This window comes from Equus caballus, chromosome X, assembly GCF_041296265.1.
Source record: "Equus caballus isolate H_3958 breed thoroughbred chromosome X, TB-T2T, whole genome shotgun sequence".
NCBI classification, from domain to species: Eukaryota; Metazoa; Chordata; class Mammalia; order Perissodactyla; family Equidae; genus Equus; species Equus caballus.
In genome coordinates, this window is record NC_091715.1 from 29,811,498 (window position 1) to 29,826,285 (window position 14,788).

Here is a 14,788-nt window from a genome sequence, read left to right on the forward strand (position 1 = left end):
AACACCTGCTTTTTAAAGAAATATGAGGAATCCAGGTATAAATATCTTTTTCACCACTTGGTCCATATCCCATTCCAGCTTTCTTTGGGCTAAATTGCTAGGATCCTTCTTCACAATCCCAAGAAGCCAGAAATCTCATGAACTGTTCTTGACTTTGTCCTTAGACTAGATTCTTTTTTTTTTGAAGTATGCTTTTTTTTGGTGAGGAAGATTGGTCCTGAGCTAACATCTGTTGCCAATCTTCCTCTTTTTTTCGCCCCCACAAAGCCCCAGTACATAGTTGTGTGTCCTAGTCGTAGGTCATTCTAGTTCTTCTGTTTGGGACGCCGCCACAGCATGGCTTGATGAGTGGTGCTAGGTCCATGCCTAAGATCCGAACCAGTGAACCCTGGGCCGCCAAAGCAGAGTGCATGAACTTAATCACTTGGCCACAGGGCCGACCCCTAGACTAGATTCTTATGGTACTAGAAATGTACTGTTGTGAATTAAAATACCATGTTTAGACATTTCTACATGCAATATCTGAATGCTTTGACCAATTACAGGGAAAAGATTGGTTTATTTCTTTCGAAGTATTAATCTTTAAATTAACCGTAAAACAGTCTTAAGTTTATTTTTGTGGAGAACTTAATGAGTTACTGGGGCAGGCATAGGGCAGGGAGCTTTTCCAGGGCATTCTCATGGCCATGCAGGATGGCGCTTCTCTTAATCAATCACAAACTGTGATGAAATCAGCTTCTCACCCTCCCCTCAGCTCTTTTAACAAATGAGTCCATCATAAAGAGTTTGAAAATGATATCTGTTCATGTTTCTCATACTTTTATATTAAGTATGGTGTTCTGAAGCCTATATTAAGAAGCGCTATTTTTTCTTTCAGATGATGGTTTTAGCAATTTACGCATCTGGTATTATCTTGAGATCCATAGCTCTCCTGGACCACCTGTAAACGTTATCGAAATAAACTGTTTTGCTCTGGTAAGAGCCCATTAAGTATTCATAGACTCTATATTTTTGCAAACAGAGCTTTTGTTGTACACTTAAATTGCTGTCTATAAAAAATATCCATATTAAATGAGCATATTGGGATAAATTATTCAAATTATGGTATTTTTTTAAATCCAGTAATACCGACTTTAAACGCTTATGGAAAACATCTTTCAATTCTATGGTGTCTTATAGTGGCTGCCCTGGTGAGCATTCTACCTGCACGTTTCAAGACTTCCCAGGGCAGACTTACCCTTAGCCTCTGTGCTGCCCTCACACACATGATAAAAGCAGGATTGTGCTCTCGAGACTCTCTCAGTCATGATTCTTCTTGGCTTCCACAGCAGGCCTTTCACTTTGAAACATATTTGGAGCAACTGGCATAGATTTGAGGTTTTAAATAATAATCACTAAGAATACAATTGTCTCATATGGATTATTAAAGTGTTACTAAATCCATGTCCAGGATTATTTCATAAAGTCAAATATTGAGAGTCTTGGTTTGAAAGAAATAGGAGGACAATATTAATTGCCAATAATCATGTTTTAATCAGATTTAATTTCCTTATTGTTAGTACTAAAATATTTAAATTGATAATAAATAAAGGTTATCTTCATTTTAAATAGGCAGAGAGATTTTTTCATAAAATTGATTATTTCGAATCTTGAACTTTTTCTCCAACAAATAGAAAATAAGAAAAGACGTAAAATACTTTGTCTATAAATCAATTATTTGCCCACTCATTTCTGGGTAAATGTCCATTGAGGCATAGAAAATGAATGGTTAGACTATTGAAATGCACTCTAGTATAGCTTGGAAAAGCATTTTATTCTAAGTGGAAAATGATTTAATATGATGATGATAAGATCATTTTACTCAATGAAAATGGCCTATTTCCATGACCCTGTTATCACTGTAGAATAAAATCTTTCTTACAGGTTATTTTTAAATGACATAACTTTAATTAGGGAACCACTTGCTGTGGAAAATGATTACTGGATTAACAGTCATCTCTTTATCAGGACACAGGCAAAAAATTTTTTATAAAAGGAGAAATTGGGACCATGCTATCCAAAAAAGGGAAACATTGGCTTCCTTATTAACTATATGTTTAAAATAGGAATAGAAATGAGTAGAAATATGCAACACAAACTAGTAAAAGTAGATGTAATTCTAAAATTACTTATAGACAAACAACTTTTGCATCTTCTCATTAAATGGTGCATAAAGTGCCTCCTTTTTAGAAAGACTTATTAACTCTTCAAGAAAATACTGATAGAAATTGAGATTTTTTTATAACTCTCAACCTTGAATGGTGAAGATTGTCATGCAGGTTGAGAAACATACACCATCTGGGTATTTTATGTGGATATGTCAGAAGACTGAGCAAAAAGAAGCCACCACCTGTCTCTTTTAATGAACTTTGAATATGTTTTCATTTTTTAAATTAAGATTTGCATATACACTTTCAGGAATACATTCTTTTCATAAATAATATACTTTCAATTAACGGCCCCTGTCCATTTTCTGTAAAGGTCTTGCCCCTCCCCATACAATAAGTTCCATTATTATCGTGTGATCCTAATTCAGTTTATGTTGATTTACTATCAATTTTTAATTTAAACCTCTCCTGGTTTTGGTACTACAGTGGGCTATCTATAACACATCTTGTGTGTGTGTGTATATATATGTATGGATTGATTCTAATTATTATCAATTATATTACTGAATAGTTAACATAGTTGTTTCATAAAGACATTTAAATAATTTTCTCTCAAGGTCTACACAGGTGAAAATGCAATTCCTGAGCCCCCATTCCACTGAATAGTTTTACATCATAATATAGGAGCTAAACTTAGCACCGTCATCTGTTAGGTTGCTATGTTTGTCGCTATAGGCAGGTGTTCTTACTAATTAAATGTTCACTTTCAACTGAGGTTGGTGGAGTGAAGGGTAGTCTTTTTCGACTAGTTCTACACACATAGGTTACCAATGACAGGTGATGTTATTGCCAAGTTATTAAGTTTTCTGACCTTTCTAATAGTAATTGCCTAAGGTAAAAACTTAGACACTCTTAAACTCTCAGACATGAAGATTTAGTTGGTGAAGATGATATGGATTCTTTTAAATAATCCCATCAAATAAACCTTTGTCCACTTCTTGAAGAAGATACTTTCTGAATACTTTCCAAAGTACACTAAAATTGCTGTCCTCATCTATATATTATTTCCTAATATTTTTGACTGCATTTGGTGTTTTGCCAAACTTTCGAGAAATAGTTTACTTAAACCTCAGATTGTCAGATGTAGCAATGGAGCTTTCAAGATACTAAGCCATCTCTGATTTTCCATCTGCATCTCACCTTTCATTACATTCAACCCAATTTTCATATCTTCCTTAGAGATGAATGAATGGTCAGAATCTCTCTAAAATAGGGTTTGTGTAAGAAATATTTACACCCTTGAGGCACATAAATTTAATTACTTCTTACAGCAGATTCCAAAAATCAGATTATATTCACCATAAACAATAATTGGTTGTTACTAGTTCACTCTCTGTTGGTGTAATTAGAATTTCTCCTGGGAATTTTGACATGTAATAGCTGCTGTTCCATTTTGTTTGAACTCAAAAATCTCTTGTATGTCATATAGTTTGGCTGTGGGAGAATGAGAGTAATCTACTAACTTCCGACTGACACTCAATAATTTCAGTATACAGCAAGGAGCTATAAATATAACAAAACTTAAATGTGTGAGCAAAACTTTATATGCTTTAAGTTTTAGATTAGTCATAGCCTTCATCATATTTGTTCTGTGGTCAGTGACAATTGCATGACCATTTCTTTACTGATTTTTTTCATTCTATAATCAAACTTTGATTACATTCAGTCTATTTTTAATAATCGGAGACTTAGAAATCTCCCCATAAGCAAGTAAGAGAGGAGCCGTAGTTAAAAACACTATTAATCCACTTGATGTCAAATATAAAAATATTAATACAGAATAACATATGTGAGTTTGCCAACCATTTTCAGTAAGTTTTTAGTTTAAAATTTTAGCCTCCATAGTAAGAAAAATATATTTTGAAGTACTCATATGTTTTCTTCTTTCCTTCATATTTTATAATCTTTATTTTTCTAGGTGAAAAATCATCTATCTTGGGTGTTGTGTATGATATTGAAATTGTTCTTCCTCATGAAATGTTGTGGTAGCGAAAATTAGCATTCTGCTTTAAATTTATCTTGACAAATTGTGAACAATTCTTAAATAGGAATTTGTTTTAAATATCTCATGGCCTAATTTGTGTTAAATCACAAAATATATTGCCATGCTACATATATATGGATAGAAATTTATCTCTATCTATTTATCTATCTATCTAATCTATCTATCTATCTATCTATCTATCTATCTATCTATCTATCTATCTATCTATCATCTGTCTATCTATCTGTCGAACGTATCTTAAACAGTTAAACAAAAGAGTACTTTCTAGGGACCTGTCCCTACAATTAGATATGTTCCTATTCGTCACTGCTTTTCATAGTCCACCCCCAACCATCCCGCAGGTTATGGGAAATGTCTAAATACACGTGAACAGGCCTATAGACTCTACAGGAGTTTCTGGCTTTTTCACAACTCCTCGGTGCCATACCACTCCTAATCTGGCATTAGCACCCACCCGCCTTGATTGCACCTCTGCTTTCTGTATGTCTCAGGTTGGATGATGGAGGATTGGAGATGGGGGTGGGTGGGTGAGGCATTACTTCCGTAGGCACAGTGACATACCAATGGCAGTGACATGCAGATGCAGAGGAATAACAAAAGTGTTTCTAATTAACAGGTGCAAACTTGGTTTCTCTGAGTTCTGAACTGCTGTCACTGGCAGTTTAGGAAAGTTATTAAGACAGATGATAGCTTACACTTCCTCTGAATTATGTGGTATGTTTCAAAATACCTTTTGGTATAGTTTGTTTATTGACTTGGTAAAGTTTTCAAATTGAATAAAATTAAAATTGAAGATTTCCTCAATAATATGCATTACTTTAAATTAATATTATTGTGTTTTTTGAACCTCAAAAATAATCTTTTATAATGAACTCATGAGTATCTTCTGGAAGAGGATATGGCGAAAACTACTTCCTACTTGTGCACAGTGAATTGTCATTGGGTCAATTAAGCTTTTATGGGCACACTGGTGAGAGTAGGAAGTCATGAAGTTTTCAGTGCAAATAGTGAATTAATTTTTTCCTGCTCGGAGAATGTGTGAACTGGCATTCAAATGACAAAGTTAACCCACCGTCTTTCTCCCATCTGAGGCTGCCGTCCTTACCCAATAACCTTCATAAAAGAGGCAGCCTGGGTTAACTCAAATTTTTAAACTCTTCCTGAGTCAGATTTTCACATGGTTGCTGTATTATTTAGGTTAAAGTTGTTATTATCCAGAATATCAGACATATTAACAGTCAGATGTATATACAAACAGTAAAGCTTCATATGAATTGCACATTTTGTCCTTTAATGAATATTTGTTGTCTCTTGCATCCCTGGCACTATTCTAGATGCCGAGGAACAGTGCTGAACAATACAAACAAGGCCTCTGTTTGCATGAAGCTAATGTTCTGGTGCAGTTAGACAGAAAACAAAACTAAAATAATTGAAATGTGATATTTCATGGGAAATTCTTTTCTTGTTCTAGATTTTCAAGTAAAGACACAAACCTGAGAACTATAGATAATTCTATCTCCATGTTATGAAAGGTGTTGCTATGCCATTTGTTTCGGACTCACTAAATGTATTAGTTAGGGTATTTCTAGCTGCTATAACAAATTAACTCCAGAATTTCAATGGCTTAACACAATAAAAGTTTTTTTAATAATTGTAACAGTCTGGTGCATTTGTTCCCTATTGGTGGCTGGCATCCTCCATGTTGTGATCCAGGGAGCCAAGCTCCTCCCATCCTTTAGGGACTCAGAGGTTCCTGCACGTAGGTAGAGAAAGAGAAAATGGAGAGAAGAGAATTTCCACTAGTTTCTTAATCATCTTGGCATAGAGGTGACCCATATCACTTTCATTCATATACTATTGGAAAGAATTAGTCAATTGGCTATGCCTGGGTGCCAGAACATTTTGAAAATGTAACCTCTGGCTGGACAGCTGCTTCCCAATGATATCTTCATGCTATGAAGAGGAGCACAGAGTTTTGCTAGAGAGGTGATATTTCTGTCATGTCAAGGGAGATGAGAAATCTTCAGCCTATCACCCACTTCCAGCCTATATATATAATGGCCAGAACACAAACAGAGTGGGAGTGCCTTCTTTAAAGAATGGAAACTGACAGATTAGCATCTATTGGATTTTGGTGCATTCCTGCTAACAAATTGGACCATGGATGGAGGGAAAATGGCTAGTGAGAGCAGCTGCACTTCCACTGGCATGAGACAAAACCTTTTGGATCAAAGTAGATTCTACTCCGTGGAAGGAGACTGGGCTTGGGCTGCTTTAAAAGGATCTGCCTCAAGATACATTCTGCTAGAGTGAGAAGAACCCAGGAGAAAGAGTCTCCATGGGGTAATGCTCGAAAGAGGAAGAGAGAAGGAAACTGGAAGGTCAACTGGAGATCAGCCAGCACCCATTAAGTAAATGACCTTTGTTCCTTTACCTCTCATCCTATCTACATCCTGTAACCTGAAGGGCCGTATTAGCACAGTGATTGCAGGAGGAGAGGAAGTTAGAGCAGGGGATTGAAAAGAGCAGGTCGTGTCCACCTTCCTCCTCTCTAGCCATCTGAAAAATTACTAGAAGTCCTGGGGCTGGGGCTGGGGTACCAGGGACGGAAGATCAGGAAAAGCATTCATTGTATGTGAGATGAAAGTGTTGGTTTCGCACTTCTTTAAATATCTGAAAATGAGGCTTCCAAGCACCGAGAACCATACTAATAAAACAACGGGATGGAGAACGGGAGATGTTGCCTGGTTTCAAGAGCAGTAGTGGGAGAGAAACTGTTTTCACATTACACTCCACCAAGTTTAGTCCATCCAGTGTACCCATTACCCTGACAATAAATGACCAAGATAAATTTAGACTGGTAATTCTACGAGCAAAAAACAGTCCAAGGTGATGTTGAGGGTGCTATGAAGACTGGGGTGGTGCACCCGGGTAGAGCAACTAACAAATGCACAAGCCCTCAGGACAGAATGAGCTTGGTGGGAAGAGACCCAGCAGGAAGGAGCCCAGGCATTCCGCGAACAGACAAGAGGCATATGAGGCTGGAGTCTGGACAGAAATGGTAGAGGACTGACTTGTGATTAGAGGTGTCGGCAGGACGACATCTTGTAGGACCTCAAAGGGCAAAATGAGAGATTTTATTCCATGTGCAATTAGAAGTCACTAGAGAGTGCAAAGAGAGAATGACCTGCTCTAATTTATATTTTTAAATCTTTCAAAATTTTTTCTATTTTAAGAAAATAAACATATAAATTATATTTCAATGCTAAAAATGTTTTAGATTTGTTTGAAAATGAATGTAAGTATTCAAATTTCCTCTTAAAAGTTTTATAACTTGCAAAATTCAATGTATCTGTACATATTTTAAAATAGTATTCCAATCTTATCTGAGTATTTGAATTTTTTTCAATATTCTAAATTTTAGCGTCTTATGAATGTCCTCATGCTTTAAAATCTTTACCTATAGTCCACAGAATTAAATATATATTTTAATCCTTTTACAAAGGATTGCGAGAAATTGAAGTAATTTCTTTAAACAGTTGTTATGTTAGGTAAAAATTCTTTAAGTACAATCAAGAGAAAAATACTGGATCCCTTATAAAGGAATGCTCTCTATCATTGAAGCTAAAAGGGGCCACGTGAAGATGAAAGACAGCTTTTGAGTTCAGCGTATAGTCATTACTATTTTACTTGTTTCCGAAAAAAGAAATGAGTCAAAATAGATTTATATTTAAGTCTAAACATAAGTTAGCCTTAAAGAACCACTCATCAAAGTGGAGAAATATGCTCTTGGCAAGACATATACTAGTCAAATATTTTTAAACCTTTTTGATATATAAAATATTCACAGAAATTTCACCTGACTTTGTACTTCCAGTTGAGTAAAAGTTATTTATCATAAAGTGGAATGGGGTGGCAGGATACTTTAGACAACAAGATTATTAACCATTTCTGTAGATAAATACCTGTTTTATTTTGTGTGTTATTTGCTCAAAATAGTTATGCATTTCTGGATTGTATAAATAACACAAAGGAGGTGTTCCAAGAATAACCCTACAAATTTTGATCATCTCATAAATGATGAATGACAAAAATTTCTTCTCTTTAACTTATTGAATGCATCAAATACTTAAAGAAATATCTAATTTTTTGGCCTTAAGAAATATAGATAGTTAGAAAATTAATCTTGTCCAAATTAATTTTGACAGTATTCTGGCACATGGATATTTAATAGAAATTACTCATATAATACCATCTTTTAATGATGTCATTTAGAGATTTTTATCTATTTAAACATGGAAGAAAATAGCATTCAAACCATAATGAAAGTTAGATTTTATTTTTATAATATTTTAGTGAAATTTGACATATGTTTTACCATACTAGGAATAGAGAACAGTTAATTGGAAACTTAAAGCTTTTTACAGTAATGAAACATTCATTTCTTTTGAGTCGATTACTATTTTTGAGAAAGAATTAAATTACAGGGATTCTCCAGAAATTACAGTACTAGTTAGTGCCGGTAACGCTTAACTAAATGATTATTGTCTGAAAGGCTGCTCGGTGAAGGATGTTGAATGGGCATCCAGCACTACTGAATAAGAGTGAGATGACCAGGTAGTGATGTTTGCCAGGATGTGGCAAGGAGGAGCTGTGACCCAAGTGTCATCCTCATTTCCTTCTTTTAAGATTCAGTCAACCACAGAATGTCATGACACGTTTCTAACACGAGGGCATGCTTCTGTTATATGGCTTGTGGTTCACAGAGCAAACAGTAGATTTAAAGTGGTTTTGTTTTCTGTGTTCAAAGTTTCTATGTGATAAAATGTAAAGCAATTCAATATTTCAGTACTTTATTCCTCTTTAGACCAGAGTTTTTTTAATGTACAGTTTTCAAAATGTGAGTGGGTCAAAATGAGCATTATTTTTTTAAGACATAGAATAAAATAGAATAGGAAATATCAGAGAACATGATAGGTGGTAAGAGTAGGGACTGTTTTGTGAAGCTTTTTTTTTCAGTGGTATGTGTATATGGTCAGGATCATGATGTAAAATGAATTACTCTGGGTTGCAGTTAAAACATTTTGAAAATCAGTAGTTTAGAACCTGGCATTTTTGCCTTTGCAAAGAAGCTTAAACTGACACTGACCTTCTCTGAAAAATATCTGAGTAATAGAAAGACAAATATCTAATCCAAAATGTCTCATTTCAATTTTCTGTCTAAAGACCTAGGCAAAGTTTCTAGGCCAATATATCCTTATTGATATTTGTTATCCTGGCATATTCCTTTGGCTTAGTTGATTTGTTTGATCCTTAGAAACTTCTTAGGAGGCTAAGTTCTATGACAGTCTTATAAAACATGTTAGGTTGCCTAGAAATAGTAGATTCTGTGACATTAATACCATGGTTGGATTTTTTTGCATTTTATGTTTTTACTTCTTTATAATTATGAGCATTGGATACTTTACTCTAGGAATTTAAATACCCATTTATTTTAGGAATCCATGATCCTAATATCTCCTGAAACTGTTCTAGATGGCCATTTTTTGTTGCATTTATAATTAAATCTGATTTGTAATAAATATCTACACTAATCTAGCTGTACACTTGTACATATCCTTGATTTCCATCTTTCCTTGCCTGATCTTGTTCACCACGCTAAATGCTATTTCCATTCCCTTAAAATGTAGCATTTATCCAGTCATTTATTTTTGTAGAGGTAATCAAGCAAATGTTTATTCCATGGACAAAGCTGTAATGTCTATCTTGAAGATAAATTTTGTGAATAACCCTCTCCCCATCACCACCTGTCCCCATCAACTTGTTATCAAGGATTTTTTGGTCACTCCTGTAATGTGATTTGATAAATTTCAAAATAGCTCCATGTCCTAAAGTACATCTGTTACCAAGTTTTCAATTATGATGGAAATGTTCAACATCCTCCATTTTGTTAGGTTAAGGCATTATAGACAACTGGTCTTTGTTAAGATTGAGATATGTCTTGTCTATTAATCACCTTTAAGACATTTGCTTCAATTAATGGCTTTTACTTTAGTGGAAATCATAGCTGTCATGGGATGAAATATAAGTTATTAGCCAGAATGGGTTAGAATGAGGATCAGGAAATGTCTTGGAACTTGAAGAGTGCCTTCCAGGGCTGAGTGGATGTAGCTAGGGGGGCAGGACAGGAGAAACCAGAACAGAAGGAAGGAATCTAAACAGGAAGGTAGTCGTATCATCGGTATAATTTGAATTGTTAGTTCAGATTGTCCCTACCACTTGATGCTAATGTACAGAGCTACTTAAAGTGCATCTTCTGGATCAGCAACAGAAGCCACAACTTTTTAGAAATAATGTTTTCAGCCCCCATCCAAGATCTACTGAATCAGAATCTTTGGGGCAAGGGGCCAGTAATCTGTGTTTGAGCAACCTCTACAGGTGATTCTTATGCATGTGAAAGTTTGAGTGCCACAGCTAAAGGAAACATTGGCAAATGGACCTCACAGTCATAATGGTACTGAAGAAAAATGTATTTTAAAAATAAATTTACAGTTTCCTTAGCATTTAGCTAGATGGATCTCTTGAAGTACTTGTTGAAAAAAAATAGTGTTAGCATTTACCAAGAGTAATCAAGGAAAATATATAAAAGATTAAAAGCAAGTGAGATAGCATGGGGAAGTGAATCAAGGAGAAAAAGAAAACAAATGGCCTTAAATTGTACAAAAGTTCTCTTTGCGTTTGCTTCTCTAGGACGATGACTCTATGCTGACACTAAGAGCTGATTATATATTTGTTCTGTAATTCTAGGAGGGTGTTTGCATTGAAATACCTCTCTTTAATCCAAAAGAGCAGCTTGTTCACTTAGATGTGCTATTATCGAGTGCTGCCTTCAGTGGACTCAAGGAATTTGTACTGTATCCATTACAATGCCTCAAGTATGTGGTACGGTATTCTCCAGCAGCTACAGGCCATAAAGATGAAAGGTACGGTTTGAGTGTGGCATTATATTTCATTGTTGATCCTTTGAAATTAAGATTTTAAAATTGTTACTTTTTTGCATGCTATATTCATTCAGATTACACTTGCTCATAGTTTTGGCTTTCCTTAATACCATTCATTCATAAAATGTACTAATTTAGAGTTACCATTGTTTTCTTCAGTGGAAAATATTATGTATTGGAATATCAAATTAAATAATTCCTAAATTGCTCCTTATATACCCTCTTTCATTTCACTTTTCACTAAGCAGATTTTTCTAGGTGCAAACATTGAACCAAATGAAAATAATTCCACAAGGACTAGGAGTTGAACTTTCAACTTTTTTGATGAAAATTTATTTATATTTTATATTCTCAATTAAATGCAAATCATCCACTTGGAGGACCTAGAGAAAATTAAGGGCATTATACCATGCTGAATACATACAGACATATATACAGACATATCACAGACACACACCCATATACACATATATATTAGCAATGTAATGACAAGTGTTTTTATAGCACGATAATTATGAAAAACTTTTTTTGCACTATATATTCACGTACATGCACAAACACATAACCTGTATGTTCATGACTAACACAATTAGTTTATGGTAAAATAATCAACTATAGTTGTTTTAAAGGTAATATTTGTTATAGTTTTAAAGACTAGTATTGAAATGTACAATGCATTCCATTATTCCATTAAAATGGCCTTTTGCTAGTTTATGTGCTCTTTGAGAGAATAATTCTTATTTTAATGAATGATGACTAAATGAATATATTTGTGAAATTTTTAAAAGATAAAAATTTTTGTAATGTAAAGCATGAAAATGAGAACACAATGCATTATAAAAGACACTATTTAGATAGATTACCATTAGAAATGTGGGCTAGTCTCCTCTCCCCAGTGTGACCACAAAGGCTTTGTGAATGCAGACTGAATTCTGAATTTTCTTTATCAGCATATCTGAAAAGACATAATTTTGGCCAATACTTACTACTGCTTACTCTATTCTCTAAGTCGCTGGGGTGTGTGTTTTACAAGATACAGACATAAAATTCTCAACGTTACCATAAGAGGTAGGAGTGATTGCTCGCGTTTTATAAATGATGAAATTGAAGCTCAAAAAGTTAGGTGACTTGTTCAAGGTTGTGCAAATAAAAGATAACAGAGCTGGGATACCAGCCCAGTTATACTTTAGACTGTGACACTCTCTCTCTGTCTTCCCCAAAGGTGAGCACATACTGATAATAAAGGAAGCTCTCCAGAGCTGCATGTTACTTGATAGCCTTCACATGAAAATATAAACATGTTCAATTCAACAAACTAAATTTGATTCAATCACAGCTTAAAAGCAGGACTTTCCTTTTTTTTTCTTTTTTTGGTGGGAAAGACTGACTCTGAGCTAACATCTGTTGCCAATCTTCCCCCTTTTTTTCTCTCCAAAGCCCCAGTACATAGTTGTATTTTCCTAGTCGTTAGTCCTGCTAGTTCTTCTATGTGAGCCAACACCACAGCATGGCTACTAACAGACAGACGAGTGGTGTGGTTCTGCACCCGGGAACTGAACCTGGGCACTGAAGTGGAGCACACTGAACTTTAATCACTAGGCCATCAGGCCTGGCTCAGGACTTTTCTTGTTGTAGCTCCTGCAAGACATTTGAATTACTGGTGTTTAAACATTTTTCATTGATTGAACAGGCATTTGTTAAACAGATATTACTGATGACACTGTTTTTCTTGAATAAGTGATTTTTCTCACTAAAAATGGAAAATTTAAAAATATATCTAAAACGAGAGTAGAATGTATCACAGAGCAGTTGTGAAATATTGTATTTAAAGTTGTATAGGATTTTTTTCTGTCAACTTATTGTACAAACTAAAACCACTGACAAGATTTTGTATATTTCTTTCCACCAGCATTGTTTTTCAACCTGATTTTGCTCTAGAGTTCTGGTACTTAGTGAAATTAACTATTGAATTACCAAAACCAACCACACTTCCCGAAATACAATGTGACCTTGGAAAGTAAGTTCTATTTAATAGATAAAATTATTTCATGGAAGAAAAAAAAGCTTATCTGAAAGAGTATTGTTATAATGCATTTAATCTTTTTTAATGACATCAATATATTTTTAGTAATTGATTTTCTTTTCCAGGGAAGGTTTGATATTTAAACTATCCTGTGGAAAACTTATGTGAAAGAAAAACAAGCCAGGATTTAGTAAGGGAAGGCTTTTATTTATTATTGCAAGGGAGGGAAAAGGACTATCTCTACTTGCTCTTCAGAAATCGACAAGCGTCTTGAAATCAAACAAGAAAAGCTTTTTCTTTTATACAGTAAAGGAGGGGCAAGCAGAGATAAGCAGAATCTTTAGAGGGAACGTTGGACAAGGAAGGGAAAATCACCCATGGGGACTGATAGGAAAAGGATCTCACTGTGGTGAGCTGATTTCCGGGAGAAGCCGAGAAGGGAGGTATGTTCCACTTTTTTTGTGCTTTCTCAGGTTTGGGGACAAGCAGAGTTCAGGGGCCTGTGGGAAAGATAGAAGGCTGACTAAAGTTTGGTCAAGGCAAAGCAGAGGGTAAACAATGGGCAATTGGGAATACTTGGTCACTTGGTTAATACCGTGTGCCCTTGAGATATGACCATTTTTACTTAGGTGGTTGAGTTCCTATTGCCTGTCTGGCACAAGTTTGGTGCTGGTACACAGGGATAACCAAGTCACAATTTCTGCTTTTAAAGACGATATGCACTAGTGGGCAAATCCTTGCCTTTTTGTTAATTTCTCTCCCTTAGCACACCAAAAGAGGATTGAATTCTCCCAGTGCTAGATCTTGAGCCAAAACATCACTGCAAGTGATTTATTAAGGAAGTGATCCAAGTAAGAAAAATCAGTAAGAGAACAGGGGACGCAGGATAAGAAAAGGAGGACACTAAGCAAGGGGTGTGATTGCAGGTACAGCCTCAGAGTTTATCTGGTCCAACAGAGAGCTCTGGTGCATAAGTGACATCTGAGAGTTTGTCTTGTCTGGGCACAAAGACGCTAGGCTTTTGAACTCCCATACTAGTCACATAAGCTTCCTCGGGATGAGATATAAACTCCCAGGCATATCTGCTGTCTGTAGGGTTGAGGAGGCTCCAGGAACCAAAGGCAATCATCTGAAGGTCTCAGATGGAAGATGAACAGCAAGCATGTGGAAGTTGGGGGATGGGGGCAGAGAGCTGGTAAAAATCTTCTAGGGCACTGGATCGGACACCAGCAGTGTCTGCTACAAGTTATTAACAAACTTATTTCTAGTTTTATTTTATATGTTTTAAAAATATATTAATAGATGAAAACTATAATGTATATGTGTATAAAATTATTAAGAGATGTGAGACCGTTATGTGAACATATTTGGCTCAACTAGTTTTATAATCATGGTTTTTTCATTCACTAAAAGATGCTAGCCTTCTTTTTTTCTTTTTAAGTTCTCGTTATTTTTGAACATTTTTTTTAAAACTTAATTTCTTTTTATCTGTCATACTGTTGTATAATTAAAAGTCACATAATATTAAAAGATGTTTCACAGTAACTATTTT

General features: G+C 35.1%; 1 protein-coding gene across 1 annotated transcript in view; it reads left to right on the plus strand.

Moving 5' to 3' along the window:
- CFAP47 (cilia and flagella associated protein 47) overlaps nt 1-14,788 on the plus strand; it is a 423,229-nt gene that overhangs the window by 312,982 nt on the left and 95,459 nt on the right. The window contains exons 51-53 of the mRNA XM_023634518.2: nt 878-975; nt 11,020-11,195; nt 13,123-13,230. Coding sequence (XP_023490286.2) covers nt 878-975; nt 11,020-11,195; nt 13,123-13,230 — 382 coding nt within the window. The remainder of the gene's footprint in view (nt 1-877; nt 976-11,019; nt 11,196-13,122; nt 13,231-14,788) is intronic.